Source organism: Cibotium barometz, chromosome 52, assembly GCF_041138505.1.
Source record: "Cibotium barometz isolate CiBa-2024 chromosome 52, ASM4113850v1, whole genome shotgun sequence".
NCBI lineage: Eukaryota > Viridiplantae > Streptophyta > Polypodiopsida > Cyatheales > Cibotiaceae > Cibotium > Cibotium barometz.
This window is the reverse complement of record NC_141097.1, coordinates 1829468-1852768: the sequence shown is the minus strand read 5'-3', so window position 1 is coordinate 1852768 and position 23301 is coordinate 1829468. Positions and strand designations below refer to the sequence as shown.

The window sequence follows — 23301 nt, the reverse complement described above, 5'->3', positions numbered from 1 at the left end:
GTCCGATGTCCCCTATCTAAGGACGCCCACAGCCCGAATCTCAAAATCTCATGTCGAGTCTCATTATACACAAGCATATCAATCATTCATATACATGCATATCAATCATTCATTTTAAAACAAAGCACAAGTCATACATATTATCTCACACTCATCTCTAGTCCATAATCTTTCAAGACATGCATATTCAAATAAATCAAAATCAACTTAAAGTATAAAACAAGCTTTTAATTCAAACAGTCCTTAACTTCTCTTAGTCTTTTAATTCTTTCAAGTCATACATGAATCTTTGTTTTTAATATAATTAATTATCACGTGCTAACCAGTAAGATCATCTCTAATTGCTATAGCTAATTCATAACTATGCTTACGTATTAGTCTGTTCGGTCTATATGGACAAGGTAGTCCATCTTGATAGCGAGTTTTAAGGCAAAGCCTAACATTTGGTCTCTTGGGAGAGTAGTATCTTTCAATCCATTTGGAATTAGAGAAAAATCAAAACTACAAAGGTTTAGGACTTCAATGCTCTATAAAACATATCTCAGTGGTGATAGTTCTCTAAAAATGAGTGCTAAGGTCTCTTTGAGAGCATTCAAAATATCAAAGTTTTATTTTTAACATGAAACTATCAAATACAGCCAAGTGCTCCACTTCGCACTCGAATAACTCAAAATCAAAAGGGATTTTGGCTTTCTGGAGTCTCGTATACTCTTGTAGAGTTTCTTGCCATCTAAAACTTTCATGTTTATATCAAAATCTGATTCAAAACGTAAGGAAAGATAAACTCTTTCGTAAAATAGACAATAATGAAGGTTTTATCTACAATCTAGTCATAAACTAGTCAAATATTCTATCTTCTAATTCTTTATCTCCAAAAGTATTTATTGTATGAGTTTTTAGACTAAGGTGATAATTTATAATTAATAAATTCAACCGTTAAGCATGCCATACCTCAGCTCAATTTGTCTCATATACATGCTTATCAATTTATTTCAAAAGAAATTAAAGAAAAATAATAAAAAGAGTGTTTCTGTACTTCCCCGATATATTTGATGATGTCTTGATTGATGGGGAATCCATGTCTCTCTAGAAGTTGTGGAAGAGGTGTTTGTAGATTTGGCAAGCCCCTCAGATCTATTGTCAAGGGGACTGCAACCTGCAAGAGGTATAACTTCGCACACAACTGTCAAAAACTAGTTGTGTGGGTAGTTAAAATTATCGGAACATGTGCGGTCTACAACCTCGCGCAGGCCGAATTGCCAAAATCAGCTGTATGTGAAAGTCAACACCAAAGATAGGTCACATTTTACTTTTTTTAATCAAATTTCAATTTGCATGTCCATCTTCACACTTAAAGGCTACCTTTGAGTATATTAACTAATAAAAAACTCAAACATGAATTTTCACTTAATTTTAACACTTAGAATTTTTGCCTACTCTGAAAAACTGTTAAACACCTGCTAGAATTCATTATTGAAATTTGTAATATCTAAAACTTGAGATTATCTTTAATCATAACTTGGTTAATCTCGGAAGTATGTAACAAACTCTACAAGACGTAAGGCATACGTTTGAAGTCCACATATTTGAAGGTTTTTTAATGGATAAATTTTGACAGTTGCTACTTGACAAATTCTTAAGTTTCTTTGGTGGCAAAATATATTCATGGTCACTTAACATTTGAAGGTTTCAAGGTCTCAAAAGAATCAATCTAAATAGACATTTCAAGACTCACATAGCATCAAACCTCAAATCTTTAGTGGCATTGGTGGAAGCATTGAGAGTAAGCATAATTGTACACGACTCATTATCTCATTATCTTGATACATGGTAGGTTAGAATCCGTTTCAGGAAGCAAGCTAAAAAGATAGCAAGAGCCAAAAGGCACAAGAAAGCAAATTTTTCAACGAATCATAAAACTACCCACTGGCCTTGGTTGAGAAGGCAGAACACCAGGATCTCAAACATCGTGGGTTCAATCATTTCCCACCACACCCTTGAGGTGCAAAAACTGTAAGGTATTTTCTTAGTGCACTCTCCTGAAACACAACACTTTATGGCCTAAATTTTTACTGGGCTTCGTCAAATTCTGTACACTGAATTTACACCCGGTGTGGGACACAGTTCATTAGTGTACATGGATATATTCACTGAGGTCTGCTCCAAAGCCACCAATCACACACTTTTGCATCTTGCAACTCTCGAAAGTACTGTGTAGCTCCGGCATAGCCATATGTTGCAGAGCAATCGCGCCTATTTTGTGAAGCTCCTCAGTTTTCGAACTTCCCGCCGTTACGATGCAAAGCAGTATGAGTTTGCTTCCCCTCTCATCTTTTCCAAGGAGCACCAGGCGGACTGGGAATGAGTACACACACTGGGCATAATTACCTTTGATGGGCACCTCGAAGGACCCCAGAAGTGAGGCGGAGTTGAAGTCGAAGTGGAGGATGAATTGCTGAGCTGAGAGCATTTCTTTCAAGTCGAGGGGGATGCGAGTCGCTTGATCTGCAGCGGTCGACATTGCCGCAAGAGCTTGACTATGAGAAGATCTGCAAGGAGCAATGATCAGACAATGAGAAGCTTCTCCTTTTCTTTGATTGATATCTTGTTCATCTGTCGGCACGACCTCCCCGCATGCTACCTTGGCCTTCAGCTCCAGCCGGCCATCTTCTCTCAACCTCTCCACTTTCATATCCACCTGAGTTGGCCGTAGCGCGTACTCCAGCTTCTTGTTTGCACCATGGAAATCAGGAGCCCATGATAATCCCAACATCTTCCCGCCCTTCTGGTTCATCATGCAGAGCTCAAGCAGTATATCTGATCCCCCCGCTCTAATTAGCTCTATCACTTGATCTTCCAAGGATTTTCCCGTCCTCAGTTGATCGAGTTGTAGCCCAAGAAGCCCCATGATGGAGAGCACCCGATCTTCTTCCACCGAGCAGTCTCGCGATCCCACCTCGCAGATCACATGGCACGGCCTCCAGTTCCCTTCTGTGGCCAACGCGCAGTATAGGCCGCGCAGAGCTTGGATACCTGCGGTGGGTTCCAGCTCCGTCGGACCCTCAACCATGCGACTGTCGCACTGCATCAACGCGAGGTAGACTTCTCTGTCGACAAGATATGTAGGTGATCGAGTCCAAGCCGTCTTTGCTTTTCGAATCATGGGTTTAGAGCCGCAATGATCGCATTCGTTATCACTCCCAGTGATGATATTCTGCTGCCCGCGATGCTTTGTCGCCAACTTGAACGATCGTGAGAGCTGCAAGAAGATCGCCAAATTAGTGCTAGCTATAAGCCTACATGAACGTTAAAGAACGAGGTTCGAATTGCGGAAATGTACTCTTTTTGTAGTAACCGGATGATAATACGTACGCTTGGACCGATTTGTGAACCATTTTGCAGCCGTGATTTCTCCTTGACTAAATCGCCTCGATACAATTTATCTGTTTTGACGTTATAACATCCATTGCAGCAATTGATTGGCTCACGATGGCGTGCTTCTCCTACTCTCCACCATTTGTGATCATGTTCAGCTCTCTCTGCCATGAGCTCCATGATGGACTTCCACTTATGATGACGAAGCTCGAAGCCCCCCATCCATTTCAATTCCTCACAGTCTAGCCCAGACAGTAAAGTCTGATCCAAGACGTCCATCCTTAGGAAGCATCGGCACAACCCATCTCTTGATTTCTCTCTGCTCAAGTGGTTCACTACAGCTACAAATCTCTCATCGACACCTTCCACTATAAAACAGAGTCGGCGAGGAAGCAGAAACTCTTGAAAAGTCCACACCCTTGTGAACCAACGAGGCAAAATTGAACCCCGATCAGACGCTCCCTTGCTCCAAAGCTCGTAGCCCTCGCCCACACCATGCGTTAACACGTAACAAGCCTTGCTCAGACTGTAGTATGGACCCATGTGAGTGATCTCGAGACTTTTCTCTTCGCTGTCACGTAGTGTTAGAAATGAGTATTATTCACGCCCACGCAGATGCTACAAGGCACATAAAGGAGGAGCTTGAGGAGATGCAGTTAATCACTTACTTTACACATTGATTTATGCAGAGGGCATCGAACCAGATTCGCTCCACTCCATCGCCCATCAGAAGCTCGAATAACTCTAATAGCTTCTTGTAGCAGAGGTCTTGGCTGAAGTCTTCCTCTTCGAAAGCACGGTTGTAAGCATCCGGATGCCGATGCGAGGCTGCTCCGATCCTTTGGCCTATCCGTAAGGACAGTGCTCGGACGGAAGCGCTCCAGGTGTGAGAAAGAACATGAAAATTCCAGTCAAGTGGCCCCATGAAATGAATGCCTCGCTTGCAACTGAGCGTCCTACGCACGTCGATCACTCGTATAGGTTTCTTAAGTTTGTCCCGGTCAGAATAATCCGATGGGTCCCTGCAACAGCAGTCGTGGCATTACTTGCAAAAACATGCTGGCTCCAAGAGCATATAACTTGAACCAACGATCACAAGCAATACTCACCTCGATGATACAGCAGCAGTGCTCTGCGATGCAGGATTACCACAGCCAGACATCGTTGACTTGAAATATCTTCTGTAATTATCGTCGTGCACCAGATCACAGATCATTAAACTCCTTAAGCTTAAGCTTGAGAGTAACAAGTTAACAACAGATCAAACTATATAAAGTTTCGATCAGCCCAAGGTCAACGGAAAGGAAGTTGCGACCGAGCTTCCCGCCAGGTTAATGAGTCAAGACTCAACGTGGAGAATCGGCGATCTGAACTATATCTAATGAAAGGCCGTGAAAGACAAAAACACCAGCGTTTAGTGTATTTTAAACCTTTTAAATTTTAAAAGATACCTTAAAACTTCTACCCTCGAGGCCTTGGGGTCATTTTTTAATTAAGCACTAGAACATCTGAATGGAATTAGTCTAGCCTTAACCTTGACATTTATGTGAAGTAGTCTAGCCTTAACCTTGGAATTTTAAGGCACGAGGGTCATTTTTTAATTAAGCAATAGAACATCAATGTTCATCCAAAGAATCCAACAATAGAAAGGCGTAGCAAGCGCGTAAACCAAAAAGACAGCAAGCACTGAAGCTTCTACGAAATCACAAAGACATTAATGAGTTGCAAAATCCCACCAGCTTATAGTTTCAAGTGTAAAATGCACTGATCTAGGTCGGCTCCACACGTAGATCTCTTTTATTATGAAGGTTCCTTGCCCTTTGATTTGACAGGGCCGGCTTTGAAGTTTGAACCTGTCTCCAGAAATTACACTCTACTACGTTTTTTGTCGAACCGCCACAGTTCGTTTTGATTGAAGTTGTAATCAGCACCAGCAGCAGCAGCAGCAGCAGTTTTTACGTTCTACTGTATTTTTGGCGTACTAATTGAGCATGTGATCGTTTATTACCTTTAAGAACCTTGCATGTTTCCTGAATTGTCTTTAAGGTCAACCTTCCGCTATCACGTAGGAGTTTTTTACATATTTCCTAGTTAAAGGAAAAGATTAAAGTAGTATATCAAAGAAAGAAAGAGAGAGTCACATGGTTAGGCCTAAGCAAGGCTGGCCCAATAGTTGATGCTTAGCTGCATCTAGCATTGGGTTGCTAAAGGGGCGTGTGAGTATGTCTAGCTTGGTGGTGACCCCATGTAAGGCAGCGGTACCTATTATGTTGACGAAATATTGTCTAATTCCGGGTCGTCCCTCTACACAACATGTTCACGAAGTACCACCACATCCACAACCATATAGCCTACCATGGCAAGATTTAGCAAGGTTATTACCTTAGAAAAAATTTGAAGGCTTTTCTACAAATTCAAAATACTTACAGCAAAGAGACCTTTGGGCAAAGATTCAATGGTTTATGAAAAAGTATGGGCCAGTCTGATCAAGATTTGGATCAAGGGTTGAGGTTTTAAGCCACCCTTATGCATAAAACCAATTTTCTTGAAGTGAAGCCACCCTTTTCTCCCAAAACCACCTTCATTAATTCTAATCATCTCCATAATCCATATGTATGGATGAAATCAGCTCTTTGAGGAGATTATTGGTCTCATTCCAAAATCGCTAAGCTTACCTTCTACTTAATTTGTATAACGAAAGGTGCATATTATTCCTCCAAATCCACGCTTTTTGAAATAGCCTCACGCGTGCAGTTTTGCGCTAGGTTTATACTTGAGAAGAAGCCTAAGGTACGCTTAACAAAGCCTTACTTATAGCTTGGCTACCTACCAAGGCTAAAAGCTATTTAAAAATAGCTTCTTAAAATATCCTTTCCCTCTCCTTTTTCAACCATTCAAACCTTCAAAACCATGCCTCTGCTCAAGTGAAATAAAGGCTACAAAAACCCTTTTTGCTAAAATTTTAGATTTTGCACCAATTAACAAAGAGCTTCAAAATTTTAAAATTTTCTTTGGTCAAAGATAGAGATAGAGGGAGTTTCCATGCCATAATTTTTTCTTCATCCTCGACTCTCCAATTTCTAAATTCTAGTACAAAAACAAATGTTTCAGGCTTCTTTTTAAACTGTCGATAACATCAAGGTGTTATTGCATTATTATTCTTATTGTTTGTTGGACTCCATCGACTTTGAGTGCTTCAACAAGCCTTCTTTCAAATACACGAGAGTCCAATAATCTTGTTAGTTTTTTCTATAATTTAACTTCATACTTCCATATTAATTTTCTTTTTCTTGGCTCTTCGACAATCGCAACCTATCCCCTACCCCCAATTAAAGCTTTGCATAGAGCCTATGAATAAAGCTATGCATAGATCCTATACATAAAGCCTATTGATAAAGATCTATGCATAAGCTTGCATAGGTACAATGCATAAAGCTCTTATACAAAGGCTTGCATAGGCTGTATGCATAAGTTTTCATACGCTCTATTCATAAAGCTCTTATGCATAGGCTTGCATTTTTTCTATGCATAAGGTCTATGTATAAAGGATTTATGCATAAAGCTTATGCATAGAGCCTAGGAATAAAGCTTTGAATAGAGCCTATGCATAAATATTTGCATAGAGACTATGCATAGAGCCTTTGCATAGAGCTCTTTGCATAGAGACTTCGCATAGATTATTTTCATAAAGCTCTATGTATAAGCTTTTATAGGCTCTGTGCATAAAGCTCTTTATGCATAGGCTTGCATAGGCTCTATGCATAAATCTTTTATTCATAGAGTACTATGCATAAGATCTATGCAGTAAGATAAACCTAAACCGAGAACACAAGGGTGCTACATCTAGCAATGAGGATTACAAGAAAAAGAGGTCTTACCTCTTTTTTGTGAAGCCGAAGGAGATGATTAGTGCAAGACATACAAAACATAACAATAAACAAAGTGATTAGTAGAACATTTAATAAATCTTTCATGAAGCCTACGCATAAAGCTTCTTGGAAGCTCTATGTATAGGCTTTATGCATAACCTTTATGCAAGCCTATGCATAAAGCTTGCAAGTCTATGTAAAATCTTGCAAGCCTATGCATAGAGCTTTATGGCAAGCTTATGCATAAAGCTTACAAATCTATGTAAAAGCTTGCAAGCCTATGCATAAGCTTTATGTAAGCCTATGCATAAGCTTTATGCAGGCCTATGCACAGATCTTGCAAGCTTATACATAAAAGCTTAATGTATAAGGCCTATGCAAAAAGATTGCAAGCTTGTGCATAGATGGTGTAGTAAAACTAAAGCTAAACTCGGCACCCAAATGTGCAATAAACGTACCTCTTGCATAAAAAATTATAAGAAAAAGAGGTCGTACCTCTTTTTTGTGAATCCAAAGAGGAGGATAGTGCAAGACATACAAAACATAAGATTAAGCAAAGTGAGTAGTATTATATTTGATAAATCTTGCATAAAGCCTAAAGAGCTCAATGGATGCATTGAGATAATTGAGAGTTGTATGCATGCATAGAGCTCTATACTAGGTATAGATTATAGAAAAAATGAGCAAAAAATACATGCATGTCCCAATGATTTCATGCTATTTAGAGGGGTTAATAAAGATGCAACAAAATGTCTCTAATGTGGGTAGATTCGATATAGAGAAGATTTGTAAGGAGACAAAATTCCTTGAAAGGTGTTGAGACACTTTCCTATCATTCCTCGCACCTAACACATGTTAACCATGGGTATTAACCAAGAAGGAGAATTATAAGGTGAAAAGTAATGCACCAACAATGGGAGTAATGCATTCATTGAAGGGTGCCTTCACAAAGACTAAAGAGAAAAAAAAGGTATAATTATATGGCCTTAAGACACATGATTGGCACAAGATATTACAAGTATTTAGTATTCTTTTATTCATTTTCTCTTTATGGTACATAATTTGTAGGCTCATATACTAACTTTCATTTTTTCCTATGCATGATTATTCTTCCAATACCCAAAGTTGGTGGTGGAGACAAGAAGATGAGAGAGTCTATTTACAAAATGGGAAGCTTAGTGAGGTATGAATGTTCTCTTGAATTCTCTTTATGGTACATAATTTGTAGGCTCATATACTAACTTCCATTTTTTCCTATGCATGATTATTCTTCCAATAGCTAAAGTTGGTTGTGGAGACAAGAAGATGAGAGAGTCTATTTACAAAATGGGAAGCTTAGTGAGGTATGAATGTTCTCTTGAATTCACTATCTAAGTTATAAATAATATTTTGTATTCTCATGCAATCACAAGTTATGTATAATAAATAGTACACATGATTGCTATGTATGTAGGTACATATCCTTAAAGGAGATAGATCCTACATCCATTGACATGGCTCGTCTCTCAAAGCTATTAAGGCAGTGTGTATGATCAAGGAAAACTTCCTAGAATAATTCTCACTAGCTTATTGTATCTTGAGGTGCATTTAATTGATGAAATGGCACTTTTTGGTGTTGCTCATGTTCGATGGATGTTTTTTCTTGAAAGGTTCATGAAACCTTAAAGGACTTTGTGAGACAAAGAGAAAAACCAAAAGTAAGCATGGCAGAGGGATGGATGACGCAAGAGTCTCTTGTATATATCTCAAAACATCTCTCTTGAATAGATCTTTACATGCTAATTATGGAGAAATGAGGAGGATGACCGACTAATCACTAATGTGCCATAAGGAAAAGGAAGTAAATGAAGACTGGATGAAGCATTATGCCTAAAAGGTGAAAACATTCTACATTGTAAACAATCATATCATGGAGAAGCGGATTGGGAGATACAAGGACGTAATCAATAGATGAAAGGATGAGAGAAGAGCTTTCATAAGACTAAATAGACGCTTGCCATTCTCGCCCGACTTAGAACCTCTCCTCCAAAATGTGATCAATATAGAATGGCCTGGTAAGGCAATATCGATGGCATCAAAGAAAAAAGACATGATCATAAGAGAAGAGCATGACTATGCACTTTACTAAAGTACTTATATTCTTCATCTTTGTCTCATGCTTTGATTGTTATATACCTTGTTTTATGAACTATGCTAAACATCATGCTTTTGTTTAATGTTAGTAAAAATTATATAATGCAATATGGTCAGAGGAAATGAACTTTTGCATGGAGCACATAAATTCTAAAAGAAAAACATTTGATTATGGTGTGATGGTAACTTTTGAGTTAAAAGTTGATCTAGTAGACATGATACCAATGTCATAGAGGACAATCTTGAGTATTGTGAAACTTTTAAAGATATTCTTGAGGTTGGGTTTAGAGCATTTAGTCTGTTCATATTTGATGTTAAATCACTACAAGGGATCGGGCTCATACCCGCGCTCCTAGCCGCTAAAAATGACTTGTGAAAAAAAGTAGCGAGCCCGTGTATCAGCGCGTGTATCATCGCGGCCAGAGACATGTGTGTAAAAGCGCGTGTATAGGAATCGTCAGATGTGCTGATACACGGGTGTATACACGCGTTCTGTCAGTTTAGCTGCGCTTAGACGCGGTGATACGAGGGTGTATACATACGTTTTGTCAGTTTAGCTGCGCTTATACACGCGTATTTCATAGATTTGACGCATCTATATACGCGTATTTCACAGATTTGATGCGTCTATACATGCGTATTTCACAGATTATCCGCGTATATACACGCGATTGTTTGCAGAGTTGACACGTCTATACACGCGAACAGAGAGCCAAAAAAAATTTCCACAGAGTGCTATTTGATACCTGAATGTTGTTCCAGCATTCTAGCACCCAATAACACTCTCTGGATTTTTTTTTTGGGTGCATTGGACCATCCACGAGGAAGATTTAAGACAAGAATGACATGAATGCATGCATTGTCAATACACGATTCAAGACAAACATGAATGCAATACTATCGATTCAATACAGAAATGAATGCAATACTATCGATTCACGATTCAATATTACTATCAAAATTTTATGTGTACATGTATATACAAGGGAGTCCATATGTCGAAGTAGCCCATGGTTTCAGTTACAAAAATATATATACAACCACATCCTCAATATGGAATGTGATACTATAAGTCTGAGTACTACTCAGACCCAGATGATGACTCACTGCTCCCTCCATGATTAGATGAGCTCACATCGGTTGGAATGTCCGATGAGTAGTGCTCACGTTCAGCCTCTGCAATGGCAACGGGTGGATCATCAGTAGCTTGTGCCTGTTCAAGTAATATATAGTATATAAGTATATATATATGTAATTCAATAAACCAAAATCATTCGTTTAGAGTTTTCAAGTATCTGTCGACCGTATGGTCTCATGGCCATCTCAAACTGCTTGTCCGTAATACGTCCCTCGGCTCTGAAGAGGGCCCACGTGTCACGTCTGTAGTATCGTGGGCTGTGGACTTCCTCCCCGTAACCCATCATCGCTGTATCATAATCAACACAATTTGTAATTTTAATACAATCATAGAATCAATGAATTAAGTAAACAATCAAATAAAGTGGCAAGATACTTACGAACTCTGTCTCCCATGACTCGATGCCGCCAGATCCGAAATGCGAAGATCCAATGGTCTCCATCTGGATCTGTCGTGCCTCCACATGCTGCCTGCTCTTCACGCGACCCTCTGCTCGTTTCTTTGCCTCCTTCCACTCGCGTTTGTGCGCAGTGGGGCAGGTTTCTCGGCAAGATAGCCACCCGCAGCTACATTTAGCCCATCATCGTATGCGAGTTTCTTAAGGTGAGATCTTTTATTACTTAAGATCTCCCTTATTCACGTCCTTCCCCATACATCCGAGAATGTCGTATGTGGGGGATTGGGGTACCGACTATGTACATCCTCTATCACCTCCCCAACTAATCGGCTATTTTGATCTTTGAATCTAATAAAACAATTTCTATACAAGTTTGATACTACCCCACGCATGTACTCTATACAAGTTTGATACTACCCCACGCATGTACTCCATTACCTCTTTCCCCCTCGCATCCATCACTATCCTGCTCCTATCCATCACATCATAGTAGATCACTCCCTCCACCTCTCTCATCTCCTCCTCATCCTCACTGTCTCCTCTTACTCTTCTCCCTCTATCTCCTCTCTCACCGCGTGCCCTACTACCTCCCCCACCAAAGCACCCGCCGCATCCTCCACTCCCACTCTTCCTACTGCTGCGGGTGGAGCAAGGATTTCACTGACGTGAACGAAAACACGTGAACATGTTATTAACATGTGTTAATAACATAAAAATTCTTGTGATCACAATGTATATTCACGGGCATTTTTGATGACCTGCAAAAACCTTCTCTGCCAGTAATCCCGCCGAAAAAATGGGTTTTCCCGGCGGGAAAACCCATTTACTCGGTGGAAAAAATAAGAAAATAAGAAAATAAAAAAATAAAAAATTATGTTCACAGTCATTCTTACCATTTTTGGGCCTTCTGGACTCATTTATGATGTCAAAAGTTTAAAATTCTTGGCACAAAAAAAGTTTTGTATAATTTGCTGGCCTTAAGTTCAATTGACACACCAATTAAATCTAACTATACTTACATCAATTGACTCAATTGTCCATGACATCATTGCACTCAATTGAGCCCAATTGGACTCAATTACACTTGATTTACACTCCATTGATATTAATTGGGTGTCAATTGATGTCAATTGTGCCTAATTCGACACAATTGAGCCCAATTTACACCCAATTTGCATAAATTGGGTGTAAACTAAGTATCAATTGAGTCGAATTGGACTCAATTGATAATAATTGGATGTTAATTGATATTAATTAAGCCCAATTGACTTCAATTGGATGTTAATTTATTACAATTGATGTCAATTAAGCTCAATTGAGCTCAGTTGATATCAATTGGGTGTCAATTGATATCAATTGAGCTCAATTGGGTTCAATTGCACTCAATTGACACTCAATTGGGTGTTAATTGCATCCTATTGTGTTAATTGCATCCTATTGTGCTCAATTGAGCCCAATAGGATGCAATTAACATCAATCGGGTGTCAATTGATCACAATTGATATCAATTGGGCTCAATTGGGCTCAATTGCACTCAATTGTGTGATCGATTGTGTGTCAATTGATGTCAATTGAGCCTAATATGATACAATTGAGCTCAATTCACACCCAATTGGATGTAAATTGAGTGTCAATTGAGCCGAATTAGACTCAATTGATAGCAATTGGGTGTTAATTGATATCAATTAATATCCAATTAACACAATTGAAGTCAATTAAGTCCAATTGACTTCAATTGGATAATTTGGGTGTCAATTGAGCTCAATTGGACGTAAATGACATCAATTGGGTGTCAATTAACATCAATTGAACCTTATTGACATCAATTGGATGCCAATTAACATCAATTGGACTCAATTGACATCAGTTGGGTTTCAATTGAGCCAAATTGGATGCAACTAACATCAATTGGGTGTCAATTGATTACAACTGAGCTGAATTGGGCTTAATTGCACTCAATTGATATTAATTGGATGTCAATCAAACCTAATTCCATGCAATTGAGCTCAATTGACATCAATTCACATCTCAATTGATATTAATTGGGTGTCAATTGATGTCAATTGAGCCTAATTCGATGCAATTGAGCTCAATTCACATCAGTTCACATCAATTGGGTGTCAATTGAGTAAAATTGAGTCTAATTGGGTGTCAATTGAGTTAAATTGAGTCTAATTGGGTGTCAATTGGGTGTCAATTGAGCTAAATTGAGTCTAATTGAGTCCAGTTAGACTTAATTAAGTCAAATTGAGTCTAATTGGGTGTCAATTGATGTCAATTGAGCCAAATTGAGTCTAATTGGGTGTCAATGGAGCCTAATTGACATCAATTGGATGTCAATTGATGTCAATTGAGCCCAATTGAAGCTAATTGTGTATCAATTGACACACAATTGATGTCAATTGGGCTCAATTGACATCAATTGGATTCAATTAACACACAATTGATGTCACATGGGCTCAATTGACATCAATTAACACCTAATTGATGTCAATTGATATCAATTGGGTGTCAATTGATTATAATTGATGCTAAATTGAATGTACCCAATTGATATCAATTGAGTCCAATTGACATCAATTAAGTCTAATTGGGTATTAATTGATCAATTGGGCTCAATTGATATCAATTGACACCCAATTGGACTCAATTGACATCAATTAGACTCAATAGGGTGTTAACTAATGTTAATTGAGTCCAATTAACATCAATTGGGTGTTAATTGAGCTCAATTGGACACAATTAACAATAATTGGGTATGAATTGAACTCAATTGACATCAATTAGATATCAATTGAGTCTAATTGCATCCAATTGGACTCAATTGACATCAATTGGACAAATTGCATCCAATTGAACTCAATTGACATCAATTGCATCCAATTTAACCCAATTGGACTCAATTGAATCCAATTGGACTCAATTGACATCAGTTAGGTGTCAATTGAGCCTAATTGTATCTATTTAGACTTAATTGACATCAATTGGGTGTCAATTAAACCCAATTGGAGTCAATTGATATCAATTACATGTCCATTGAGCCTAATTGCATCCAATTGGACTTAATTGACATCAATTGGACAACTAGACTCAATTGGGTGTTAATTGATATCAATTGGACTCAATTGGGTGTTAATTGATGTTAATTGGACTCAACTGGGTGTTAATTGATGTCAATTGGACAACTAGACTCAATTGGGTGTTAAATGATATCAATTGGACTCAATTGGGTGTTAATTAATGTTAATTGAGTCCAATTGGACTCAATTGATATCAATTGGGTGCCAATTGAGTGCAATTGATGTCAATTAAGCCCAATTTTGTTAATTGATGTCAATTGAGTCCAATTAGATGTAATTGGACTCAATTAGGTTTGAATTAGACTCAATTGATATCAATTGGGCTGAGTTAATTGGGTGTCAATTGAGCCCAGTCGACATCAATTGGGTGTAAATTGAACGTGATTGGACTCAATTGACATTAATTAGGTGTGAATTGATGTCAATTCAGCCCAATTGGATGCAATGGATATCAATTGGGTGTCACTTGGACTCAATTGGCACCCAATTGATGTCAATTGAGTCCAATTGGATGTCAATTGGTATCAATTGAGCCCAATTGATCAATTGACACCCAATTAGACTTAATTGATATCAATTTGACTCAATTGATATCAATTTGACTCAATTAAGTATTAATTAATGTCAATTGGACTTAATTGGATATTAATTGATGTTAATTGAGTCTAATCAGACTTAATTGACATCAATTGGGTGCCAATTGAGTGTAATTAATATTAATTAAGCTCAATTCGGCTCAATTGACATCAATTAGGTGTCAATTGACTATGATTGATGTCAATTGAGCTCAATTGACATCAATTGGGTGTTAATTGATGTCAATTGAGTCCAATTAACATCAATTGGATGTCAATTGAGCCCAATTGACATCAATTGGGTGTGAATTGAACCTGATTAGACTCAATTGACATCAATTAGGTGTGAATTGATGTCAATTAATCCCAATTGGATGCAATTGATATCAATTCGGTGTCACTTGGGCTCAATTGGCACCCAATTGATGTCAATTGAGTCCAATTGGATGTCAATTGATATCAGTTGAGCCGAATTGATCAATTGACACCCAATTATACTTAATTGATATCAATTTGACTCAATTGGGTATTAGTTGATGTCAATTGGACTCAATTGGGTGTTAATTGATGTTAATTGAGGACTCAATTGACATCAATTGGGTACCAATTGAGTGCAATTGGTGTCAATTCGGCTCAATTGGCATCAATTGGATATCAATTGACTAGGATTGATGTCAATTGAGCTCAATTGACATCAATTGGGTGTTAATCGATGTCAATTGAGTCCGATTAAGCCCAATTGTGTCCAATTGGGTGTCAATTGATTGAATCCAATTAAGTCCAATTGAGCCCAATTGAGTCCAATGGGGTGTCAATTGATCTCAATTGAGCCCAATCGATCAATTGACACCCAATTAGACTTAATTGATACCAATTGGACTCAATTGGATATTAATTGATATCAATTAGACTCAATTGGAAGTATAATAAGATCTAATTGATGGTAATCGAGCTTAAGGCGATAAATTTAGAGAACTTTTTTTGTACAAATAATTTGGAACTTTTGACATCATAAATGAGTCCAGAAGGCCCAAATATGGTAGGAATGACTGTGAACATAAAAATATTTTGACCATTTTTGTTTAGCTTTTTTTCTCGCCGGGAAAATGGATTTTCTCGGCAGGCCCGACAGGAAAACAAAAAGCCCGGCGGGCTTCGGCAGGTTACCAAGTCACGGGTGACCTTCTATTTTGAGAACATGAAAACATGTGAACATGTGAATAACATGTTCACAAGTGTTATTACCAAAAAAATTCTTGTGATCACGTGAATATAAAATCATTGGGGTGGAGTCACGACTGGGGGATTGTCTACGTGACGGTGGCTGTGAGCCCTGACGTGATGGTGGCTCTGAGGGAGTACGTGATGGTGGCTGTGAGCCTTGACGTGACGGTGCTTGGGAGGGTGTGCGTGAGTGTGTCTGGGACGAGGTATGTCTCCTCGGTGGGCATGGAAGAGGAGAAGCTGCATGCCATCTCGTCAGACTCGCAGGCATAGACAACAGTGGAGTGCCTTGGATACTCGCGGGCGGGGTATAGCTACCAGGGCATGGAAGGAGGGGGATGGGCATACATGTACTCTGTAAGCTCAACTGGACCAGGATGGCGCCCAAAATGATTTAGCATCTCCATTAGCCAATTGCTGTATGCAAATGGATCGGATGAAGAACCTGGATCCATAAAGAATCTGCAAAAATAAAAGTATATACATGATTGCATCAAAGCACAAATGCAAGCTAGCACATATGATTTTTCACCATCAAACTAACATCACTATCTAGAGAATTCACATCTTCAACAACACTCAGAACTATAGAGTTATCCTCCTACAACTCTTAAAAAACTACATCACTATCACCACAACATCCATCTTGTGTGGTTATCTTCAAAGGTTGCACACACATTATTGCATGCATGACTATCACCATCCTCATGTACATCATGGGCTGTCTCTTGACTCACATTGAGAGATAAGTCATCATGATAGCATACTTGTATTCATCACATAAGCCATAGTTCACCTCCATATTAGTACCAAGTGAATCAGCACAAACACAAATACCATCATCCAAGCCACCTATCAGCTCTAAGACCATAGTATGGGTGAAACACAGTCGCGTGTATACACCCGTCCAAAAACGCGTGTATACACCCGTCCAAAAATGCGTGTATATACGTGTGAACGTCTGTGCAGACAGGATACACGCAGACATACACGCGTTCTTACACGCGACCTGCGAAATTTTTCTTTTGAAAGCGACCGACTGACCTCCGACAAATCGTCCTTATAAAAAGCCCACTGTCACCCCCTATCACAATCGTTCACCAAATGCACCAGATAGTAACCAGAGAAGGAGAAGGACGGAGACAAACGCATAAAGGAAAGAGACAATAGCATAAACAAATGGAAGGAAAGAGACAGGACAAAGGACAAACTGACTCACCTCTGAAAAAGTGAGTCTTCTGTTTGGCTGGTTTCCTTCACCCGTGTGTGCTCCTTGTCTGCTCCTTGCACTTAGGTTTAGTGCTCTGTTGGAAGAGGCAGCGACGAAGGAGAGCAAATCTTAAGTTTGAAAATGTTTATTTGGAGAAGGCGGGTTATTTTTAGGTATGGACAGGTCGTCGCGTGTAAAAGCGCGTGTATTTTCGCGTTTAAAATTAATTAGCCGCATTTATACACGCAATTTTTAGGATGTAGCCACGTTTATACACGCGATTTTTAGGATTTAGTCGCGTTTATACACGTGATTTTCAGGAAATGGCCGCATGGATACAGGCGTTTTTTAGGATGTAGTCGTGTTGATACACGCGATTTTGAGGTATAGGTGCGTTTATACACGCAATTTTTATAGTTTAATTGAAAACTGATTATGCTTTCGTGTTTACTCTTTTGTACATAGGATGTCATCAACCTCCTCAAGCAGTTCTGGTGAGGATGAGACAATGCGTCATCATAATCGCGATGTGTGGTTGGGACAAAGGATCAAGTGTATGTGTAATCGATGTCAAGGATGCATTGTACGAGCGCGTCGAATTACCTTGAATCACATCTCCATGTATGGAGAATGGAATCAAACAGGTTTAGAGGTGAGTAGATGTAAATTGATAGTATTCAAATGACTCATGGTATCCAAATTAAATTAATGGAGTTGTAATATATATACTCTAATTGAAGCAAGATGCAGTACCACACCCTAACATGGTGCCCTACGCGCGACGAGAGCATGCAAAGCGTCGACAAGATGATGCTAGAGCTTCGGGATCTATTGTCAGAGATGAGTGGGAAAGGGATGACAATAGCCCTGCACCCTACGAAGTTGTGGAAGAGGAAGTGTTTGATGATATGGTGCGGTATCTTTTTAGGGATGATCCCAAAGGAATAATATGGAACAAGAGCATCTTTACAAGGCTTCATCGACACCGGTTTTTGAAGGGTGCACATTCTCTATTTTACGTGCTTCACTTGAACTACTCAATATACAAATAGTTTATGGATAGAGCAATGCAAGTCTTGACGCATTATTGAAGTAAGCATTCTAACTTGCAAATTTGAATTAGTGGTTTAGGGTTTAGGGTTTAGGACTAATTGATGATATTGGATGCAGGCTATTATCAAACATGCTTCCAAAGGGAAATAGACTACCCACCTCAAGAGACATAGCGAGGCACTATGTGACATCTCTTGGACTGGATTATGATCGCATACATGCATGCGTCAATGATTGCATTCTCTTTCGTGGGACGCATAAGGAGGCTCGACATTGTCCCACTTGTGGTGAAGCAAGGTATAGAATAGATGTGAAGAGTTTTGATGTACCTTGTAAAGTCTTGCGACACTTTCCTATAATTCCTCACATCAAACACATGTTCAAGTGCAAATCCATAGCAGAGCTCATGTCATGGCATTCGTCACATCGATCGGATGATGGCATGTGGAGAATTCCCGCAGACACTCCTGCTTGGAAGCATATTGAAGATGAGTGGCCCAGCTTTAAAACAGAGCCCAGAAACTTGAGACTTGGCCTAGGTATGGATAGAGTGAATCCATTTGGTTTCAAAAGCACCGCATACAGCGTGTGGCCAATTGTGTTGGCGAATTACAACCTTCCACCATGGCGATCAAGAAGGGACATCTTATGTTATCCCTTCTAATTCCAGGGAAACATAAAGTCAAGCATATGGATGTTTATCTCGAACCGTTGATTGATGAGTTGGAGGAACTATGGAGAGGTGTTGCGGTGGTGGACATTAGTAGGCCTCCCTCCTCTCGACACTTCGACTTAAAAGCAGTGTTGATGTGGACAATGCATGACTTTCCAGGATACAGCAATTGTTCTGGTAAGAATTCTAATTACCTCCCTACTCTAATACTATTGTCTATATTGATTATAACTATTGACTTTATTATTCTAACTTATATTTATATTTTAATAGGTTTGAAAACATCGGGTAAACATGCATGTCCTGTTTGTGGCCCTTCATTAGTACATGAGTATGCTGACGGTTTGTGTAAGACCATATTCGATAATCATCATCAATTTCTCCCGTCAGATCATCCTAAATATGTTGCTAGTAAGAGTAACATTCCTCCACAAACACTTCGTGCAAAAGATTGGAAGCGTATTTGGGAGTCTACAAATATTCTTCCTCCAGATGGCATGAACAGGTATAGTAATGTTTTTCAATCTTGTTTTGTGTAGTCTCTAATTGGATTAAAGATCACATAGAGCAATCCCTTGTGTAGGTACTCCATTTTTCTTTGGATACCATATTGGACCCATCTTAAGATCAACCATCTTCTTCATCCCATGCATATCCTCAAGAATGTGGGATCTGGTATTGATGCGTGTATTAATGTGCGTATTAATGCGTGTATTGATGCGTGTATATACAAGCGCTTATACACGCGTTTCTGAAACCAGTATACACACGAATTTAGATGCCAATATACACGTTGTCGTGATGTGTGCGGTATAGCCAGGAAAGTACGAGACTTCTAGCTGTGAGAGTAGGTACCAAATCTAACAAGGAAACTCACACACAAAATTCCCCAAGGAGTATAGGACATCTCCATTTTTAATGACATATATATGCATCAATTCACCTCAATACATCCTTGAATTCATCCTGATGATTGCACAAAACTGTGTACCAAGTGCTTGTCCCTTTCCAAGCATAGATTCACTGGCTCCTTTTTCCAAATCCTTCAAGCCAATCACATGTAGGCATAGCTTAACCTTCAAATAATTCCAACATACATGTGACCTTTAACATTCCATATATCCAGTGTCATCAATTCCATCATTTCAAGATGTTTTTTATCACCTGAAAACCTGCCTTTAAATTCTAACATCTCACAAACAAAAGATGACATAGCATATGTACCACATAATCATGTGATTTTTGAAAATTCCATATCTAGCATTCCAAAACCCAGCTGAGTAGAAATTTAAATCCAAGCCCCAAGATTCTCCAAAACAATAAGAAAAAGCTTACTCAAGGCCTTGTCCAAAAGCTTTTAAAGATAGTGTAATTTTTTTTAAAAGCTTTACGATTTTGAAAATCGTAAGTGTTAAACAAAAAAAAATTCACTTATCTTTTTAAAGGAAAAAGAAGCGAATTTATGATTTTCGCTTTTCTCTTTATTCGCTTCCTTGCTGTAAGCGCCGGATTCAGAATTCTTCACGTAGTGTGAGGTTTTTTGAAAATCATATCATCAGATAGCTCTTCATTTCCTCTTCAAATCGAAATCCAAGACACCCTAAACAGTCGCCACCCTCAAGAAATAAAAAGCTCTGGTGTATTTCCCTCCTGGTTATGATTTCTGCACACCTCTGCTCTTCAATTGCGCTACCTCTGGTTTTTCTCCCCCTTCCCGCAAGAGATTCGGGAGCCCTCTACTTTTGCAGCTATTATTTCGAGTTTCCTCCGATTCGAATACACTGGGCCTCCATTATTTTCGCTTATTAATCGGAAATTCCTTTTTAAAAAAAAATCCACGTAGGCTGCCACCTTGCGTCTGCGCTAAGGTGCACTGGATTGTGTTATAGCCGGCGTTCCCTCAGCTTCCAGGTCAGAGTTAGCCAAGGTTCATCAACTTCAACAGCCGCAGCAAGCACATCATTGATCGCATCCTCCTCCTCCTTACCCTCTACCATGATCATGGGCATGGCTGATTTAGACGCTCTCTCGCAATTTCTCATGCAGCAGCCCCTGCACACTCCCAACCTCATTGTTTTGCCTTCACACGCACAGCGTAACCGAAGCCCAGCTAAACCATCGATTAACATTGAGCATGTGCAGATAGTCAACCTTCATGATTTTGTAGACCCAACGGCCAAAGCAATGATCCGGTGGGCTTGTGAGGATAGGGGAATATTCTATCTGACTGGGGATGGAATATTCCCGCCCCTTCACAATCTTCTCTTGATTCTTTCTCCCATCCTAGCATGGGGTTTTTGTTTTGATTAACTTTGCCATCATATTGCTTTGAGCCTTTGGTAAAGGAGGTACCAGAGAATTCACATTTCCATACATGTTGAGAAGGGTGTTCCCTATTACAAGGTCTTCCATAAGCATAAAGCTCCATAATTCACACCACGCTTATGTACAGAAGCTTCAAGTCCTGACTCAGCCTCAGCTCGTCTTATTGAACCTCACTTACAATATGAACATATGTACTTAGGCATCATATAATGACTCAAGTCACGGCACTTAATCCCATACATCTGGATTTGCATTTAATGGTCTCATATGCATGGTTTCACACCATAGGCGTGCCATGGTACGACAACGTGCCCGTAACTTATCGCATGTATGGAACGTCGTGTATGGAACGCGTGTATGGTAGCAGTGTCTTGTAGTGAATGGTTCAATGTGATATATAGAGGTTCTCAAGAAATGAAGAAATATCCAAATTGGCTTTTTTAAATTGATCCCACCAAATTTTAGAATGATGAGAAAGATACTTTTGTACTAACTTAACACTGTCAACAGGTTAGTAACAAACCAATCATTACAGGTAAATCTTGATGTAGTATAATGAAAGTGTAACTCCTCTGCTTTGTGATTTTAGATTTTTATTCGCCAATCAAATTAATCTACAGTGGTGGTATGTTATAAAAGTTTTCCCTCATTCAAAACATATCTTTTAAGATGAAGATGTTGAGACTGAATCTCTGGATGAGGTGCAAGTCTACCTCAAATCATGTCATTGTAAGAAACAATGATAAAAATGAAGAAAAAATTTAGAGGAGGCCAATCAAGAGCATGAGAAACATCAATCCGAAGACAATGATAAGTCACCTATGGATCATGACAATGCTTTATTAGATAATGATAGTGATACTGATATGAAACCCCATCTTTGTTAAAAGACATGGTTTGAGATGAGTTATTGAATGAATCAAGCAAAACACAAGATCATCACATAATCAATATCACACCATTAAAGCAACACATGCCACCACTTAGATGTTAATGAATGTAACCAATGAGCACTGAAGTATACTTAAGGTCACCAGAAATATATCACCTAGACATATACCAATGATAATTGTAAAGAGAGAGTGTTTCGACAAAGGACCACTTAGTATATTGATCACTCAGTGATCACTCATCAAGTACACAAAGTATGGGCACTATACTCTCCACTTAGCTCTCTCTAGCTCTCTATTGTATTCTTTGTGGATCATCAGGCATTATTATATCTAGTGAACAAGCCATGCACCAGAGGGGGATTATCACATGCTGGTTGCTTTTACTCTTGGAATTTGACTTTACGATCACGATGAGAAAAGGAACACAACATGTTCTGGCAGACCATATGTCTAGAATTCCAAACGGAGAACCTGCAATAACTAGCATTAACGATGACCTCCTAGATGCATGTCTGTTGAAAATTGATATGGTGCATGAGTGGAGGGAGGAAATATTAGAGTATCTAGATCATGGTTTTCCATAGCATCGACCTTTGAATAAGGATAAGATGTGTTAGCTTATTAAGCTCGCCACCCAGCACCATATCAATTGATTGTGGGAGAACTATACAAGCTGGGCAAATATAATATCCTCAAGATATTTATGCGAGAAGATGAGTTTGTCACGATATTAGAAGAAATACACTAAGGAATAGCCGAAGGAAATTTTTTTGGAGAAGTTACAGCTAGCAAAGTGCTTCAAGAAGGGCTATGGTGGCCTACGTTATTCGGAGACAACATAGAATTTGTGAAGAGATATGAAGAATATCAATGATTTGCTATTCCGCAACAAAAGGATAGGATGCCACTTACCCCTATAATTGTGAGACAACCCTTTTAGAAATAGGGTATTGATTTTGTTGGGCCTATTAGTCCATGAGTGTATCCTTCACAAGCCAGTTATGTGATCATAGCCATGGATTATTTCACTCAGTGGGCAGAGGCAAGAGGCTCTAAAAAAGATGATGCTCAAACTATGGCCACATTAGGGCCAATTTGGATGAAAAAAGGGCTGTTTAGGGTCTCTCTATTCTTGATCTAAGGGTCAAGGAGGAGCCACGTGTCAAGAAGTATGGCATTTTTGTACACGTGTCAAGATCTCCTTCACTTACTTTTGGAACATTTTGCACTATTTTAGCCATAACTTTTACATATGAACTCCAAATTTAGCGCTCAAATGGTCCACAGGTGGCGCTTGATGAGCTCTATCCAATGAGTACCCATGTTGAATAGTTTTGGTAAGATCTTCATGGTCTT

The 23301-nt window shown here is 39.0% G+C and overlaps 1 protein-coding gene across 1 annotated transcript; it reads right to left on the bottom strand.

Annotated features, from left to right (window-relative positions):
* Positions 1-1787: 1787 nt before the first annotated feature.
* LOC147608665 (uncharacterized) lies at positions 1788-4613 on the bottom strand. The gene is made up of 4 exons (XM_086788143.1): positions 4485-4613; positions 4044-4397; positions 3373-3946; positions 1788-3259 (listed from the first exon to the last, which is right to left on the bottom strand). The coding sequence occupies exons 1-4, from the start codon at positions 4589-4591 to the stop codon at positions 2129-2131; spliced, it is 2166 nt and encodes a 721-aa protein (XP_086644269.1). The 5' UTR covers positions 4592-4613; the 3' UTR covers positions 1788-2128.
* Between the last annotated feature and the right edge of the window lie 18688 nt (positions 4614-23301).